The following is an 18,850-nucleotide window of genomic DNA, read 5'->3' as shown; positions in this document are numbered from 1 at the left end:
CTTCTTGATTCCTAAATTTGATTGAACTAGAAATTATCAAATGAGGGGCTGAAGATTGGAGAGTATTCACTAGTAACTGTGTGTTTGGAGTTGTCTCCTCAGACGCACCCACCAGAGCAACTCCTTCTACTGATGGGGCCTATCTTTTACCCAAGTGCTGGTCTTTGGTCTCTTGGGGCATTCCTTAAGAAAGTGCCCAGCATTGCCGCAGTACATACATAGCTTGCCACTCCTCTTCTCACGCTCTTCCTTGGTTAACGGACCTCTCACCGTACCAATCTGCATTGGTTCATCGGTTGACCCAGGATCACTGGTTTTGACAACTTCGGATTTCACCCTATCAAATTGAGGTGGGAATTGTCTAGAATCTTTTCTCCGCTCATTTCTTCTCTCAGACTGGCGTTGATCTATCTGTTAGACCAAATCGATTAATTCAGATACATCTGTGGGTCTCTTGGGAATTTGTGCCAGACCATCCTTCAGGTCATCTTTCAAACCTCTGTAAAAGATTGCAGCTCTTTTGGCTTCTGGCCAATTGGTTTCCACAATCAGTTTGTTATATTGCGCCAAATACGCCACCAACTCTCTGTTTCCTTGTTTCAAATCTAAAAGTTCGTTATCTGTAGTCTGGGAAATGGTTCTTTGGCCAAATATACGAAGAAACTCCGACTTGAATTCTTCAAAGTTATATAACACACGATCATTTGAGTTTACCAATGGCATCGACCAAGCCGCAGCATCTCCGCTCAGGTAAGACAGTACGAAGGCCACCTTGAACCGATCTTCCTTACAGATAAATGGTGTGCATAGAAAGTGTAGTGAACACTGTGTGAGAAAAATCTGAGCCTTATGAGGATCACCATTAAATCTCTCGGGAGCAGCCAGTGGAATAGTAGGGGAGATTACGTGTATTACTTGTGTGGATAACTCAGAAGCAGATGGGGACGGGGAAAAATGTTGGGAACTGTGCTTCCTAGGCAAAGGATTGGAGCCCGCTACAAACTGATCAAACCTCTGACGAAGGACACTAGCCTCCTGACTGGATTTTCGGACCTCTTCCATGGTGTCACTTAGTTGTTTCTGCAAACCTTCTAAAACTAACGCTGCTTTTACGTCTAAACCTTCAGCCATTCTGACTGGGTGGAACATGTCTATAGGCACTTCAATCTGTCGAGGCTGAGTACCTGAACTTAGCTTCCACGGGATCAGAAGATCTTTTCCCCGCTTCTCCACTCCAGCCAAAATAAATTCAACTCGCAGTAAAGAGGGGGAAAGGGTAATGGGAGTAAAGAGAGACTGCCACTGTGGTGTCTGTTCTACTGGAATACCTGTCTGGGGGCTTCCATACATCTGTAACACAAAGCACAAGATTACCAGTTCTCACTAGACTAAACCAACCTCCCAAATCTCATTGTCAATGTGCCCTCCCTCACGACTGGAATTCCTACAAACTTTTTACCTGTAAATACAGTGGTGATAGCTTCTCTTTTATTATCTTATTCAATGTAATTGTTGCTGATGCAAGTCTTTTGTATGTTCTTAATACAGTCTTTATGTCTTTTCCAGATGCTGTCTTAGAACACTCCAGGATTCATTTGGTGATAGTTGGTAAGTATAAATATATATATTTATATCTACAAGTCTTTTAGTTTACTCCTGACTGAATGGTTTGAATGATGAAAATTGTTTGCGCAGCAATAGTTCAAAACGGGTGCAAACTGAGTTCAACAGACTGCTGAATGTTATTTAAGTCTTGTAAGTGCACCTGTAGAAAATTGGTAATGCTCAGAAGATATGCTGCTGGTGTCAAAGCCGAATAGGTTCTTGAACCAGCTCTCAAAATCAATGTCTTTGTTGAGGAGCTACAGAACTCAACTTTAATAGTAGCTCACTGAAGAAACAGCTACTTGCAGCACTATTTTACTGCCTCAAAACGAAAATACCTTGAAATCCAGCGAAGGGTCACGAGGGAAAGATACCTGCCAGACGACCTCTAGTCAAGCAGAACTGACAAGCAGAATCCAAGAAACAAATGCTGTTCACTCTGGAAACCCTGACTGGAAGAAGAGGGCGAGCAGAAATAATACGTTGTCTCCTCATCCCGAATGACGGTTGAAGTGGGCAGTGCTCCTAGAGCGCGAGCATGATAACCACTAAACTTCAACATAACCTAAACCACTAGAACGCTAACCTTGCCAGATTAGCAGCCGTCATCTTGAAATTTCGCGAGAGCGGCGGCTGCAGTCTTTTAATGAACCAGGAATCTCCGAGCCACTAGTTGTCTCCAAGTAAGCGGCGATTTCTCCTGCCAAACATTTAAGCCTGACCTGACACCACAATGTATGGGACCTGTACCTGGGCCACATTGCCCAGTCCTGACAATCTGGGCCTAAATCCATCGTTTTTTTGCTCACCATGCCATTCCAGTTTGAACCCAGCCATTTGCAAATCAGTCTTGACCCTGTCCCTCATGGGAACAGTCCAGCCCGAACTGCCAAGCCAGGTCCTCCCTGGACTGGAAACAAGGATCCTAGGACCGGTTTCGGGGCTTCACCCCTCTTCAGCCAGGATAGCTTGATTCCAGTGGCATGGAGAGCACGGGATCCACGTCTGGGCATACCCGACCCACTCGGGGTGAGAAATGCAAAAACAATAGTTGATGGACAGAATGCAGAACAATGTCATACATTCCCCCCCCAGTACAGAGATCTGGGCCTAAATCCATCGTTGTTTTGCTCACCATGCCATTCCAGTTTGAACCCAGCCATATGCAAATCAGTCTTGACCCTGTGCCTCATGGGAACAGTCCAGCCCGAACTGCCAAGCCAGGTCCTCCCTGGACTGGAAACAAGCATCCTAGGACCGGTTTCGGGGTTTCACCCCTCTTCAGCTAGGATAGCTTGATTCCAGTGGCATGGAGAGCACGGGACCCACGTCTGGGCATACCTGTCCCTCTCGGGGTGACAAATGCGAAAACAACAGTTGATGGACAGAATGCAGAGCAATGTCATACATTCACCCCAGTACAGAGATCTGGGCCTAAATCCATCGTTGTTTTTCTCATCATGCCATTCCAGTTTGAACCCAGCCATATGCAAATCAAACTTGACCCTGTGCCTCATGGGAACAGTCCAGCCCGAACTGCCAAGCCAGGTTCTCCCTGGACTGGAAACAAGCAGCCTAGGACCGGTTTCGGGGTTTCAACCCTCTTCAAGCCAGGATAGCTTGATTCCAGTGGCATGGAGAGCATGGGACCCACGTCTGGGCATACCCGTCCCACTCGGTGTGACAAATGCAAAAACAACAGTTGATGGACAGAATGCAGAACAATGTCATACATTCACCCCAGTACAGAGATCTGGGCCTAAATCCATCGTCTTTTTTGCTCACCATGCCATTCCAGTTTGAACCCAGCCATATGCAAATCAGTCTTGACCCTGTGCCTCATGGGAACAGTCCAGCCCGAACTGCCAAGCCAGGTCCTTCCTGGACTGGAAACAAGCATTCTAGGACCGGTTTCGGGGTTCATCAATTGTGTGTCTTTTGCTTTCTCGCCCTAAGTGCGCCAGGTATGCCCAGACGTGGGTCCTGGGCTCACTGTGCCACTGGAATCAAGCAATCCTGGCTGAAGAGAGGTGAAATCCCGAAACCGGTCCTAGGATGCTTGTTTCCGGTCCAGGGAGGACCTGGCTTAGCAGTTCGGGCTGGACTGTTCCCATGAGGCAGAGGGTCAAGACTGATTTGCATATGGCCAGGTCTAAACTGGGGTGGCATGGTGAGCAAATGAATAATGGATTTAACCCAGATCTCTTGACTGGGGGTGAATTTTGATTTGTTCTGCATTCCGTCCATCAATTGTGTGTCTTTTGCTTTCTCGCCCTAAGTGCGCCAGGTATGCCCAGACGTGGGTCCTGGGTTCACTGTGCCACTGGAATCAAGCTATCCTGGCTGAAGAGGGGTGAAACCCCAAAACTGGTCCTAAGATGCTTGTTTCCGGTCCAGGGAGGACCTGGCTTGGCAGTTCAGGCTGGGCTGTTCCCAAGAGGCAGAGGGTCAAGACTGATTTGCATATGGCCAGGTCTAAACTGGGGTGGCATGGTGAGCAAAAGAATGATGGATTTAATCCAGATCTCTTGACTGGGGGTGAATGTTTTGATTTGTTCTGCATTCCGTCCATCAATTGTGTGTCTTTTGCTTTCTCGCCCTAAGTGCGCCAGGTATGCCCAGACGTGGGTCCTGGGCTCACTGTGCCACTGGAATCAAGCTATCCTGGCTGAAGAGGGGTGAAACCCCAAAACTGGTCCTAAGATGCTTGTTTCTGGTCCAGGGAGGACCTGGCTTGGCAGTTCAGGCTGGACTGTTCCCAAGAGGCAGAGGGTCAAGACTGATTTGCATATGGCCAGGTCTAAACTGGGGTGGCATGGTGAGCAAAAGAATGATGGATTTAATCCAGATCTCTTGACTGGGGCTGAATGTTTTGATTTGTTCTGCATTCCGTCCATCAATTGTGTGTCTTTTGCTAATTCTGGTAAAAGCACAGGTTCATGTTCCTAGCACTCGGATAGGAATGTCACAGCAAATAAGTGCATCCAGTAGTCATGTAGGTGTAAATAAAAAAAAACCTGTTCCTTTACCATCATTTGGACAGGAGAAAAAAATCTGTGACAGACCACAATGCTAATACAGATTTTAGAATACATCAGGTCACCAGCTTAAATCTGAACAATTCTGTGATTAATATATCATCTGGGTTTGATCAAAATACAAGTGACGAGGTATTTCAACCATCCACTACCCGGGTGCACGCTCCTGTTTCGTCAAATCCAGATAGTCTGGAGCTGCCAAAACATGATTCCCGAGGCTACCTCAAGCCCAAAGGGCTGTACACCCATTAATAAAACCGATCCATTCAGTTTAACCTGGAAACAGGTATCACATCCTAACTTTAATCCCGAAGAAAATCTCCACAGGGAATTCACTTACTTCAAAAGGGCAAAGTGAGATAGAGCAAGCCAATTCCATGATTAACCCTCTTAACTCGGAAGACCTCTCATTACTAGCTAAATACGACAAACATTTCCGGGAAGGCGCATGTGTTCCAGATGTCAAAAAAGTGTATGAAAATGGAATTTGAGGTAGTTTCCTTAACACTATGGATACCATTACTAATGCTCTTAAATTTCATTCAGATAAACTGAACATTCAGGTAGACTTATTAAACACACTAACGCTCCATGTTGCCAGGATAGACTCCAAGCTACTCAACCTATCAAACTTAGTTGCAAAGGCACAATCTGATAAAGATAGCCAAATGATTACATGTACCTGCGCCCACATGATAGACAAAATTTCAGAGCTACCAAACATGGGGTCTATGGTGGCAGATGTCAAGTCAATGTCTGACAGGATTGCTAAAAACCAAGCTGGCACAACTGATTATGACCACGGTCAGTGCCTTGGCACCATAACACAAATGAAGGCAACCCATAGTGAACCTACGACCACACAGGATAAAACCGGGATTGGAAAAAAAATCAACAAGCAATAAATAAAGGTCCTTACAGGTGCAAAGATCAGCCACAGAACTCAATACCAACAATAAGGAAGGGGAAAAAAGGGAAATCCAATCAATAAGGGAAGATAGTATACGAAGTAGCCCACTAAAATCCCCTAACCCTTGTAATGAGTCCACAGAACTACCACCAGTATGAGAAGCTAGTGTTACTCAAGTTACCGATAACTATGCCTCGGCTTCTAAACCCATACAAGAAGGGCAAGGAAAAGATAAAGAAAAGCTCATAACAAATCAAAGAAAATACAGAAAGCAATGAATACCAGCCTGCTCCCTAAACCAAAAGAAATTTACCCAATTTTCAAATCTTTGGGTTATTGTCACTGCGAATCAACAGAGGGGTTGACCCCTCGCCCAAATAAACTAGCTGCGGCATCCTCCCCAGCTGATGATGCCAACGAGTCAATAATGACTTACCCAATAGAAGCATCAAACCACCAGGTGTCTGGGCTTGGTCTGGTACAACGGCCCTCCCAAGGAAGCAGTAACCTGCAGACAGCAACGCAAAATATGGTAAGAGGAAACCGTGATAAAAACATAGCTATACCGGAAATTATCCCAATCAACATACAGCTTCCAGCTTTACCACAATCCTGTAATTACGCTGGTCTATCTGATGCAGAAGATACCGCAACCAGAGATGGGAAGATCCAAGTCTAGTCCTTATCTAACAAAGGTGGAAAGCAAAAAAATGTAATGCCAGTGGGCATGAATCATTCTGTCTCCTCCATGAAAATAATAGTCACCCCACGGTACGCCTCAAGGGGTACTCGTGATATCTTAAATCGTGGTAACATTTTTAAACTGTTGAATTCAATCCCAGAGCTCAAGGACCTAACAACAGATGATTTAGATTGGGTCCAATTCAAACAAGATCCTAATATTCCCACTAAAGAGGTGTCCTGCACAACCTGGCATTGCCAAGAGAGTGCCTAAAAAGTTTTAGAAAACAGTCCCCAATTTGAGAAATGGGGTATTGAGCTGCGGGAAATGTAGCGATAATCAATATCCAACTCTATTAATTCCAAAGCAAGTGTCAAAGACCACCACTTTGTCAAATCCTACGACAAGCGACTCATCCGGGGGCCATATTATGGTTTTAAAGGGATCCATAGGCCCTCTATCTAATCTGGCATTGTCCTCTGGGATCAAAGATACAAGCTGTATCTCGGGATCACAAGTTTGCGAGGAGCTTAAAAGAAATTCAGTATCAAGCAATGACTGGGGTTGGCTTCTGAAGATTCTCACTACAGAGAAAGTTGGAGCGAACAATTGATGCCTAAATAGTTCGACCAATACAATGAAACCTTTTTATATTTGCTCATGGAATACTCACGACCTAACAACTTTGCTTGAGGGCCTAGACATGGCAACCTTCATAAAGAGCTTTGAAGTTCTAATGTTCCAGGAAACGTGGAATATGTCTAAAGCTGTTTATTGGATATCATGAGTACGCAAACTTTGCATCTCGCTCATCTCCCTATGGTCGTGCAAGTGGTGGACTGTCCACCTATGGTTAATTGGCCCTGGATATAAAGCACCATTAACTTGACTTTCAGCTAGCATGGCTCCTATGTACTAAAATGTATTTCAAAAAACCAATATGTTTAAATATTTATTTAAGCACAAAACATTCTGTCAAACTATCCCAATTTACTGCGCTCTGGGAAGTAGTCGAAATTCTGAAAAATCGATATCCAGCCACTATGTTAATCATCTCTGGAGACTTCAACATGCATTTGCTCTTCAAATACCGAGCTGATAAACCAAGTAGAGCTTTAGTGCAGATATGCCGTTCCCAACTTAACAAATATAATCTCATGTTAATACAAGAAGACATACAAAATAGTACTGAGAGCGTGCCAACCTTTAACGATTCACGGCAACACTCCATCATCGACTACACCCTCATCTCAAAGGATCATGTATCGTCTCTTTGTGACTACCAGGTGATCCCAAGAGTAGAAAGTGACCATAACCCACAAATAATGTCACTGGTCCCATCGGTTCATTATTTGCCCCCGAGTCAAGGTCTATAGTAACCAGGCCAACAGCCTGGGGGATTCATCAAATCAGATGGAAATATGGGTATTTATAGAACCTACAAACTACGCATGGGGGCGGGAGGGCTTTCCTTCTCCTTACTGCTCTGAGCCTGGCTATGGGGATGGGGAGTAGCCCACAGCCACTAACACGGTTACTTAAAAGAGAGACTTATCCTGGTACCTGATGTTATGGCACACTGACATGTGGGTGGGGGGAGGGTGCATTTGCATAGGGGAGTGCTGGGGGACAGTGCAGTTGTAGCTGGAAGTGGTTAAGGCTGTGCTATGCGCTGGTCCCTGCACGCGGGAGATGACCATTGCTATGATGATCGTTGTTGTTGGTAACTGTAACTGAGTTCTGCAATAAAAATTGTTTTTGCAAAAAAAAAAAAATTTATAGAACCTACAATCCCTACAGCACTAACCGAGAAAAGTCAAGGGAAGTCAAAGGTTGAAATCTGGCCCTGTCTCTGTGCTTCCCTGTTAGATTGTTTCCCCTCGACAAAAACATCAAGAGGATACCCTACAAGGCCAAAAAGATCAGGATGGTATACAACTAGGCGACACCAGCAAAACAGGGAACTTAAAGCTACATGGGCAATTCTCAGACAACAGAATTGTGGCCTAAATTCTTCATCTAAAGCTACCTCTGAACCAGCTAATCTCCTGTATCAGCCATAAACAGCATTGTTGGTTGCCCAAACTAGGGGTCTATTTATAAGTAGGCCCTGTCAGATGCAATAAAAAATCCGACACAGATGTTGAGCATGTATTATTTATCAGGTGTGATAATTATCCCATATTCCAAGTGTTTATGGAATACCATGTGGCGCTTGGTGCTTGCTGTTCGAAAATCTGCATGTACCTTTAAGAACCGGACCTCTTCCCCTTGTTAAATTCTGGTAGGTTTGATCTGCTTAAATTTAACAAGGGGTGTGATCCTTAATCGCACTATGTGTTTCAAGTTTTTAGGAACGGACCCACTTGAATAGGTGGTCTCCTAATGACACCTTTTTCCTGACCATCCCATTTGCCTGAATGCGAGTATATGAGATATTTAATGGAATTCTTTACGTGCCAATAGGCTCGATTCAGAAGGGACACTCACGATTGTTTAAGCCAAAAATGGTTTTATTTTCTCCCGCTTAAAATTGGCTCTCCTTCCATAGAAGTCAAGGGGTGAAATACATTCTCTGGATGATTATTATGATTATTATATAAACGTTTCACTTTCCTCTCCTAAGATGTTGGCATGTATAGGAATCGCCACCCCAAAAGTAAAGCATGATCACTTTATTTAAGTTCTTGTAACTCGTAACAGTCATGTATAAATTAATTCCATATTCCTCAATCATATAGGGACTGATATCAATATGCAGGTTCCTTTACTGTTTTTTAGATGGGTTGCTTGCTTGTCCTGTCTACAGGAGGGATCTTCTGTCATGAGCCCGTGCCATCAAGTTCTGGCTTCACACCGATACAGGGTATGTTGAGCTATGATACCATTGCATTGGGCAAGTGTAAACTTTGTTAGGCTGCTATATAAGATGCAGTGAATAGAATGCTCCATTCTTCAGCAGGCTGGTGTCATGGGCAGTGTACACCTCGATAATGAGTAAGAAACTAACAACAACATATTTTATGGGGGGCCATATCATAAGAATATTTTTGAGGTCTAGATATTGAGGAGATTATCAGTTAGCATTGTATTGTTCAAATATTTCACCAATATGCAGTAGGTAGCCAAACAAGATTATAATGCTGGTGAAAAAGTAGAGCTAACTTCCTTGACTGACATATTAAGGATACCTGGCTGTGGACTTTTGTCTGTGGTGATGGACGTAGTGTGTTTATGCCTTGCTCACAAATGACCTTACTACTAAGAAAAAAAAGGCCTCCAGCAAGTAATACTTAAAAGAAGCATGTCTGAAATGAATACAAGTTGTTTTATTACTACCTTTCTGCCTCCATGGAAGGGTACTTACTAATAATAGTGCATTGTTATATCATAATCGGCCTCGAAATCTCATGGTTCATTATTGCAAACTAGGTGTGGTCATTTCGCATTTGTACCTTCTTTCTCACACTTTGTTAGAATAGAGATCCCGTATCAGGGAAGGATTAGGATAGAAGGAAGTAGTGACCAGTCATGAAGAATCCCCCAGACCTAGGTGGGGGCAATACTTTAGAGGCAGAAACATTTAGGCTAGAATAGGGGTTTGCATTACACATGCTTCTCAGGATAGTGGTTTTACCTTTTGAATAGGGAGGTTGGAGAATAAACTAATTATACACCACCCCTCTCCTTTTTAATCAGAAAAGGTCATTTATCTTAGCATTAAGGTTGTTAACCGTTCATTGTCAAAATACTTTCACCTGTTCCAGAGCTCCAGGAGAAACCCAGTGAGGAGAGACATGATGATGAAGCATACTACACTTGTTGGTTAAGGTGACCATCCTTTTTTTAGGGACTAACCAATTCAAGTTATGTACAACTAATTATTCCTCATAGATCCTTTTTAATATATGGAAGCCACTGTGTTCACTCTTAGTGTCATGGAATCTGTTTGATACATATGTTAGATTAGGGACGGTTTACCATTGACACTCCACAACTTATCATCCAACCTCTCGCTCCTTGCTTTTTGATCGACAGAAGCAGGATCAGTCTGTAGCCGGAACAAAGAAGCACTGTATGGCTTGAAAGTGAGATATATATTAGTGCCCTATTAAAGTCCAGGTTCAGCATGGCAGTATTCTCAGCGTCTTTAAAAGACTGTACACAGCAATGTAGACAGTTTAGATTTTTATGTTTGTACAGCTCAACAGGAAACCCACCTCTGTTATCTTTTCCTGGCAACATTTATTCTGTTTATTTTGTATAAATACTACCCACTAGGTCTCCTGGTTTCTGTTGTCAGTTTGAGCTTCTTAACATTGGCTAAGGACATCTTTACTAGGCCGCCCACGGGTTGGGGATCAAGCAATATAGTTGCAGGATGAGATTTTTTCTTCTGTTATGTCCCTAGTGTTGGTAAGCAGTTTACTGTGAGAGTTCTGGACAGCAGGTATCATACAAGATGATTCCTTCTGCACTAACAGAGCTGCCATGAGTCTTCCTCTATGTTTGTAGTGCCTGCAACAGAGGTGGGGCAAGACATTCCACAAATTAGTTAAAGCATTCATTAAGATCGTATTTGGCACATGTCAATTGTCACACCAGTGCAGAGGATCATGCTTGTAGTTAATATTAAGGTCTCAAATAGTGGTTTCCAATGCTGAATGAGCATCTTTGCATTTCTTCTTCCTTATCGCTTATTCTCAGTCACCTAACATGTCTGTAGGTACTGCTTACATTTAGTGTGGGTCATGCAAGAAGAGAGAGTACTTCAAATCTATTCTCACTATATTTATTTTGGCGAAGGAAAGGCTGGTGGTCATCAGAGTGTCAGCTCTGTCTGGACGGAGGCTGCATGCTTACAGTGAAATGAGCTAAAATTCCCAGCTGGCGCAAACTCTTTCTACAGAGAGGACAACTATCTTGGATTATCAGTGTAGGGCTGTGGAGTGTTATGTGGTGATGCTGGTTAAGCTCACCATGCACTACTGTCACAAACCCCAAAGATGGTCCGTGGATTCACACAAATACATTCTTAGCTCAGTCCTGGTAGTGTGGTAAAGTGCAGTCTGGTTTTACTGCTTTACTAGAGGAGCCTGTGTTAAGCATTTCAGAGTACCGGCATGGACAATAAGTAAGTGACAAGATTCGAGAGAAATCCGACACCAATTTATAAAAATGGGAGAGTATTTTATCTTAATTTAGACACCAACATGAACAGAATAGCATTCATATAACCAGAGCTTTAGGTTTTAGAAGCAATATATCAGTGCAAAATAATACAGTGAACATGTAACATTGCAGTCAATGGGAAAAAGCACTAGTGACAATCGGCTACTTGCAGATCGAATTGCGTGGTACCTTGGCAGGGTAAAGCCGATGCAGGTCCCAGGACGAGGCCACAACAGTCAGTTCAATTTTACCTGGCCCTTGGAGCTCAGGTGCAGAGTTGTCCTGGCTGTCCATAATACTGAATGGGAGCTGCGGGACAGCTGCTTTTACCGCTTTTCAGGTGCTGCTGGGAACAAGATGCAAAACCACAACAACGGAGTGGTTGCTGATGTTGGTCGAAGGTCGGATTGAGTTCCCTCTGGGTGCAGTGTCGAGTGTAGTGGTCTGTTGCCAGAGTGGTGACCGAAAAGCCTTGGCGTCAGTAATCCTTGGCAAAAGGTACTTTGACATCCGATGGTCCTGGGGAACACGGTATCTGCCTGTAACTTTGTGGAAGGCAGGACTGCAGTTCCCAAAATGCACTAGACCATCTGGATTGGGCGATCCCACAGAGGGCCTGATGGCCAGCGATTATTTGGATCCGGATTGTTGTTTTACCTGCAGTTTGCAGGGGACTAGTGCCACTAGTTCACGGGAGTCTGAGGGTACTTCAGGCTTCCAAAGGGGACCCTCTGTGTAGGCGAACTGAGAGATAGCCTAGGACGAGTTTCGATCAGGCAGTTCCAGGGGTGTTGCTACAGATGCAGAGTATCCCTCTTTTGCTTTGTGCAAGTCTTTTGTCGCAGACACAGGTCTCTTCTTTTGTTCTTTTCAATGCAGGTTGTTCAGAACTGAGTTTATGGTGTCAGGGGTGTCCCTTAAATCCTAGATTTTGGAGAACTAGGGGTGTGGGAGCAATTATCCAATGGACTGCTAGTCCCTACAGCTAATTCTCCCCTAAGGTGACCCTATCACCTTTTCTACCCAGAACCCACTATTTCTAACACTTTTAAAAATGGCATAAGTCTTCCTCAGGTGTACAGACTGGACAGCTCACCCTAGAGGTGTGGCTAGCCTTCTGGGGGTATACCCCTCCTGACCATCTAATTTTCCTGTCTGCAAATGTGCTTGGGGCAGGAGGAGGACTGTTTACTCCTCTGAGAGACAGCTTGGAAGCATATCAGAGCCTTTGAAGTTCACCACCTTGATGTGCCACTTCACTAGCCTTTTTGGGAGGGACGAGGTGTCACCTCCTTCCTGCCCAGGATTTTGTTTCTGATTCCTGGGAAAGATCACATTGCCTGGCAGAAGGTCAGAATCCTATCTTGGCGGCAGCAAGCGCGGGCTGCCAGCAAGAGCACAGCGAAGCTGGGGCAACCAGGTGGGCAGCTTCTTAAGTAACTACCTGGGAGCATGCCAGACCACCCTCAACACAAGATTCATGTTAGGGGTGAGAAGGCACGTTGTTTGATACCAAACACAACATATTTAGGGGGTAACATAAAGGCGCTGCCTGCCTCAGGTTTGCCCAGGTGCAGCCCATGTTATCCTATTCACTATCTATCACTTATAGGGTGCTTTAATGGTAAAGGGCACTATGGGTACTTTCATAGGGAAAGAGGGGCACTCCCTTAATTTTTGCAAAAAATATTCAGTGTGTTTAATACATAACTTAATTTGGGTGTGCTACGGAGGCCAGCACGCTGTCTAAACATGCCTTAGACAATTATAATCGTAATACAAGTTTAAGAAACTTGCCCTCTGTGCACCATAACCTAAATGCTGTTGCAAAACTCACATATCACAAAATCCTCATGCCAGTTTGTCTAACCCAACCACAATAGTAATGGAATAAACATGCCAAAAAATGTCATAAAACATTTCACATGATTTTTCTATACATATAGTACATTTATTCTGTTTGTATCACAGAAAAAACTTGATTACAGTCAGAATGTTGCGGTAGTATAAAATCAATTCATGAAATCATTCATTTTTAAGCCCGCCCAATGCATTTCGGACCCCTTTGGCCCTTATTCAGGGGCTGGTTTCTGAAAATAATACAAAGAATATTCTCATTTTAGTTTACAGAGTAACACATTTTCCAATTTAAAGAACAACCTAAAGTTCTCACAAAAACAAATTCAACTAATGTATATCATCAAAACATTAATAAGATGATAATGTTACTGCCAGTGTATTAAGAAGAGTTCTCAAAACAAAACAGGATAGTGCCTGTTTCGTGTGAGAAAAGGTTGACCTTGGCAAACCCTTAATCAATTAGTTAGAATAAGCCACATGTGTGATCCTGCATCACCTACTATAAAGATTTGTACCTGGTTTTAATCCGTTCTATACAACTTCCTAAAAAAATAACCAAATAAAATCAAAACACATTCTAATCAGCTTGTTACTCTAGTTTTTGAAGGCCATGAACCAAATGAAACTGACCTCAAGTGATTCTTTAAGTCCGTTGAATGTGATGGATTCGAGTTTATGCTACAATCCGATACTATTCAGAAGCTGCAAAAATCTTTAAAAAGCATGTTGTAATCCCAACTAAAACAGCTTCATATCTGCACTACTACCGCTCTCTGTAACAAACTCGGTCCTCACCTTTCCGGGAGCTGAAGGCTTCCGTACTTCCAACTGTTACAAATGACCAATCTCTATCTGTGTTACACCGCGAGTCGTTTACCGATTATTCTGCTTCTGACGTATAAACACTGCCAATGAAATAGAAAGCGGACTACGCATCAACTACTCCCTATGTAAGATATTTCTTTCCGTCAGGTGTGAGTGATGAGGAATAGTGGTGGAAACAGTGTTTGTTTTCTCTCTTATGACATTCCCCTTTCCTGGCTTCTAGCACTGGCCCTCTTATCACTGTGTTTGTGGTCACAGGTGGGGGTGGTTAGAGATGGAAAAGGGCATTGCTCCTGTGGCATCTTCCACACAAGGTTAGGTTCACTATCCACTAAGACTATTGTAGATGGTGCAGAAAATGCACCACTGCAGTGGAAATTAAATATCATATGTTGATTGGAGTGTGTATTTACTTGACCCATATATCTGACAAAATATATATTGGGCAGGAGCATTGCTATTCTGTGGCTAGGTTGTAGTTTAAATGCACTACAGTGACACAGACAGAGAAAAGTGCCTTTGCAGTGTAGGAAAAGCCTATAATTTATTCTTTTTTTTTTACAGAGTTTTATATGGAGCGAACTTGACCCGAATCGGGTATCAGAGCACTTTACATAGCACCAGTTGCATTGCATAAGGACACATTCATTTTTGTTAGGCACGGGGAGATTAAGTGATTTGCCCAGAATCACAGGATGTTTAGCGTCATCGCTGAGACTCAAACCCAGTTCCCCAGATTCGAGGTTGACCGCCCTAGCTGTTACCCATGGAGTGTGGTTTGTAAGCCCCAGGGCAGGATCCTAATATGTAACACTGGGGCTTGCAACATATTGAGGTTAGTGTATTCACACAGTTAAATAAGACCCAAAAGCTATTCACTATGTAGACTTTGCAAGATATTTTCCACAAGAGCCCTAGATGGTGTTAAAATCTTAATTTCCGATCTCTGCATAGGAAAATGCTAAAAACGTAACTTTCAACTTCCGATTTAATGGTGAAACATGGTATTTTTGGTATTTAAGGAGCTTGAGGCAAAACTGGCCTAAAACAATTTCTTCCTCTGAGTCCATCCAGAACTCGAATACACATCCTTGGCAGAGAGATTTAGCAACCGAGGATAATAGCCTGCCGCTGATCCCAGTAAAGGCACATAGGTATTAACCGCTGACCGCTTAGTAGGGATTTGCTATCTGGAAGTGGACAAGGACAGTTGGCAGAATGAATGGTGGCTTTAACACTACCTCTTTCAATTTGGAAATGCCAAACTGGGCACCTCTTATTCATTCCCAGGGCTCTATCCATTGGGCTCCAGTCACATGGGGACATGGCTAAGGAGCTGAAGACAGGCCTGCTTGGTGGTTGAAGGATTCTGCCATATTAAAACAGGCTTTTTGATTATTTTAAAGTTATGCAAAGAGGAAATGCTGCAAGAAGAGACGGGGACACTGCAAAAAGTTTGTATTGGATGGCAGAATTTCTCCAATTACTGGCTATAGCACAGTATGAATCTGTCACCAGAACCACCACCTCATGTGAACATTCCTAGACCTAGGAAGACACCTGAAGAAGGCGGCCCTGCTGGAGGAAGAATCCTGACTCCTGCTGGAAGAGGAGCACTCTCTGAAGGACTCCTGAATTCTGCTGGCACACCGGGACTGGAACAGCACTCTAAGGCACAAGCGACTGGCCTTTTGTTTGCCTGCGTCAAGGAAACACAAGGCAGAAGGACTTATAGATCCCAGAGGTCCCAGCTGTACATTGAGAACTGGATGCTGCAGGAGATCTGTCTGGAGAAAGACCTGGGTCTGACGGAGCCCTCCCAGAACTGGAAAACACATCCTTGGCAGGGAGAGTTAAGCCTGCCCTTATCTAGGGGTTCCGCGACTAACAAGAAGCAACTTTCCCAGCAGTTGGAGAAAAGTGGGACATAGCCATTTTTACAGCTGCGGAGGACCAGGACAAGGTTCTGACAATTTTACAGGAAGGTCGCACCTTTCGAGGGCATGAAACCTAGGGTTGTCCTCCTCTGAGCATTTTTATGATCTGAAAATTGGCTCAGAGGGACCACGTGAAGCTATCGGCCTCCTGGAGAGGTTTTTGACTTCCAATAAGTGACTAACTCGGAAGGTGAAACCTTGGGCCAGGGTGAAGCAGCAAATCTGTGTGAACCGCAAAATAGTTCTAAGCCTTAGTTGATATGAAATCAGTGGGAGGTCTGCAATGGCTAATCTGACTTTGAGGGGCCCACCCACGTTAGGACTTTGCTCCACTGCAAGATTTTGATTTCTATTTCAGAGACCAAGTCAGAAGGTAAAATGTATGACCAGGTTGACCTATTTGGTGTATTCAATCTCTGCTTCATAGCAGTTGGCCTGAACTCATGTTTAGGGCCCAGACAACCGCAAACTGTGACTTTTGATTGGCAATTTACTTTTTTCCTGCAGCTTTTTGTGTTACAATTTTAAACATTTGTTTTATTCCCCTTAATCTATTTTAATGAGCTTTGTGTCTTTTTGCTCATTAAAGGTTTCTCTCTTTATCTTAATTGGTTCGGGAATTGTATTATGTTGTGTATTTAAAATTTGTTAGTACTGGTTGAACTTGACACATGCTTGTTGCTTGTGCCACAGATTGGGTTGAACATAGATTCTTTTAGAATTGTGGTTTGACCTAGCTAGAGTTAGATTTATTAATCTGGTAGGGATACCCTCTCTCATACTAGTAAACCTATTACTGACATTGGCAGCAGGAGTGGGGATAGGACTTTGTCAAGCAGTTATAATTCATAGCAGCTGTAAAATGAAAATTCCCATTCAAGGCAAAAAAATTGAATATTGATTTTTTAATTTTCATGAAGTATTTTTGACAAATTTTTAATTAAGTCCTGTTCTGTTGAGTAATTGTTTTTCATGTTTTCAGAATTTCAAATCTTTTTGTTGTTGAAAGGATCATTAGTCCTGGCCCCTTGGTATACCTTCTTAAAAAAATTGTGGTCCAGAGATTTAAATGTTTTATTTGTGTTTTTGTATCATTGGAGAAGTAATTTTGCTTGGGTAGACATTGCTAATCTGGGCCAAATTCTTCTGGAAGACGATTTTAAAAATGGCGGATATGTTGCAGTGATGATTTAATATTTCAGGAACCAGGAGACCTATATGCTTCATTTGGTGTCAAGTAGTCTTACAGAGAGAAAATAACTCATCAAAGCAACCCATCTGCCATTTTCCCAAATATAGACATTATGATGATGTGTTTTAGCCATCATATTAGTAATTCATTATAATATTGTTTTTGTTTCAGGTTTTCCGTTGAGTCAGGTTCATAAACATGAGTGAAGCAGGTGGTAGCAGAGGATCTTTACCTCCTGACAGAGTGTTGCTAACTACAAAATCTGAGGACTCCTTCAACAAAGAAAAATATGTCATTTGCAAAACTAATCCGAAAGACAAGATAACCTCAACTACGCCTGGACAGAAGAGAGCTCAAGATGCTTCAGAAATGTGGCAAGTAGAAGTACACAGCTGGGTGAAGAGGATCGACTATTTTATCATTGTAACAAGTGCTACAAGTCTTATACAATGAAAAAAAAAATCCCGGAAAAAATAATATAAAAATAGCAAAAACTAGTAAATTACAACAAGAAAGACCAGGATTTGTGAAGCGTACTATGCACCTGTGAGGGTCTCAAGGTGCTGGGGGGGGGGGGGGGGGGGGGTCGTTCAGCTCCGACTCATCCAACAAGCCAGGTATTGAGGCTCTTCCTGAAGGCTTGCAGAGTGGGTGATCGTCTGATGTTGAGGGGGAGTTCGTTCCAGGTCTTGCCCGCGATGCAGGAGTAGGCTTTTCCTCCCGTTCTGGCTCTGCGGATGCATGGGGTTTCGGCCAAGGCGAGGTCGGCGGAGCGAAAGCTTCTCTTGGGTGCGTAGAAGTACTCTTTCATTGAGCTATTGGGATCCGGTGCTGTGGAGGTATTTGTAGGTGTGAGTGAGCAGCTTGAAGGTCACTCTCTTTGCGACGGGGAGCCAATGGAGGATGAGTCTGGCAGCAGTCTTCTGGATGGTCTGGAGTTTGCGGAGTAGAGCTTTGTTGATCCTGGCATAGAGGGAGTGTTTGTAGTCCGTTCTGCTGGTTATGAGTGCGTGGGTGACGGCCTTTCTGGATTCAGCGGGGATCCATTTGAAGGTCTTGCGGAGGGTGTTGAAGCACGTTTAGGAGACGGCGTTGATCTGTCGGGTCTTGGTGAGGGAGGAGTCGAGTATGATGCCGAGGTTACGGGTGTGTTCCGTAAGTGTAGCGGGGTTGTCGAAGAAGTTCACAGCTGGGTGAAGTGGATTAACTATTTTATCATTGTAACAACAAGTCGTATACAATAGGAAAAAAATCCTGGAAAAAATAAATAAAAAAATAGTAGAAACCAGTAAATTACAACAAGAATCCGAGTCTTCTGAGAAAGTGATGACAACCAAACCCAATGCCCATCCACCTAGAAGATCGGTGGCTACCCCTTGTCCACCTCCAACAACTGATCAGAACGCAGAGGATCTTTAATGTGTTATATGTGGTTTAGCCAGAACAAGGGTCAAATGGATTGACTAAAGAACAAAGTACAGAGTATGTTAGTCTCCAACGGCAAACGTTTTTATCTGGAGCTAGTTTCTTCCAAGACGAAGTTTTCAGCAGAGTAGCTAATCTAAACAGTGAGGTGAATTTATTTTTAGCGGATTTGTATGCCCAGCCGAACTGCATGCATGCATACAT

At 43.5% G+C, this 18,850-nt stretch overlaps 1 protein-coding gene across 1 annotated transcript in view; it reads left to right on the top strand.

Moving 5' to 3' along the window:
* The window catches only part of SUSD4 (sushi domain containing 4), a 419,536-nt gene that overhangs the window by 7,444 nt on the left and 393,242 nt on the right, over positions 1 to 18,850 (top strand). The window contains exons 2-3 of the mRNA XM_085612987.1: positions 1,567 to 1,608; positions 9,017 to 9,101. Of these exons, the coding sequence (XP_085469113.1) occupies positions 9,017 to 9,101 (85 nt within the window). The 5' untranslated portion in view covers positions 1,567 to 1,608. The remainder of the gene's footprint in view (positions 1 to 1,566; positions 1,609 to 9,016; positions 9,102 to 18,850) is intronic.

The sequence above is a fragment of the Triturus cristatus genome, chromosome 6 (genome assembly GCF_964204655.1).
Source record: "Triturus cristatus chromosome 6, aTriCri1.1, whole genome shotgun sequence".
NCBI classification, from domain to species: domain Eukaryota; kingdom Metazoa; phylum Chordata; class Amphibia; order Caudata; family Salamandridae; genus Triturus; species Triturus cristatus.
Note: the sequence above shows the minus strand (reverse complement) of the source record. Positions and strands in the feature narration are given on the sequence as shown.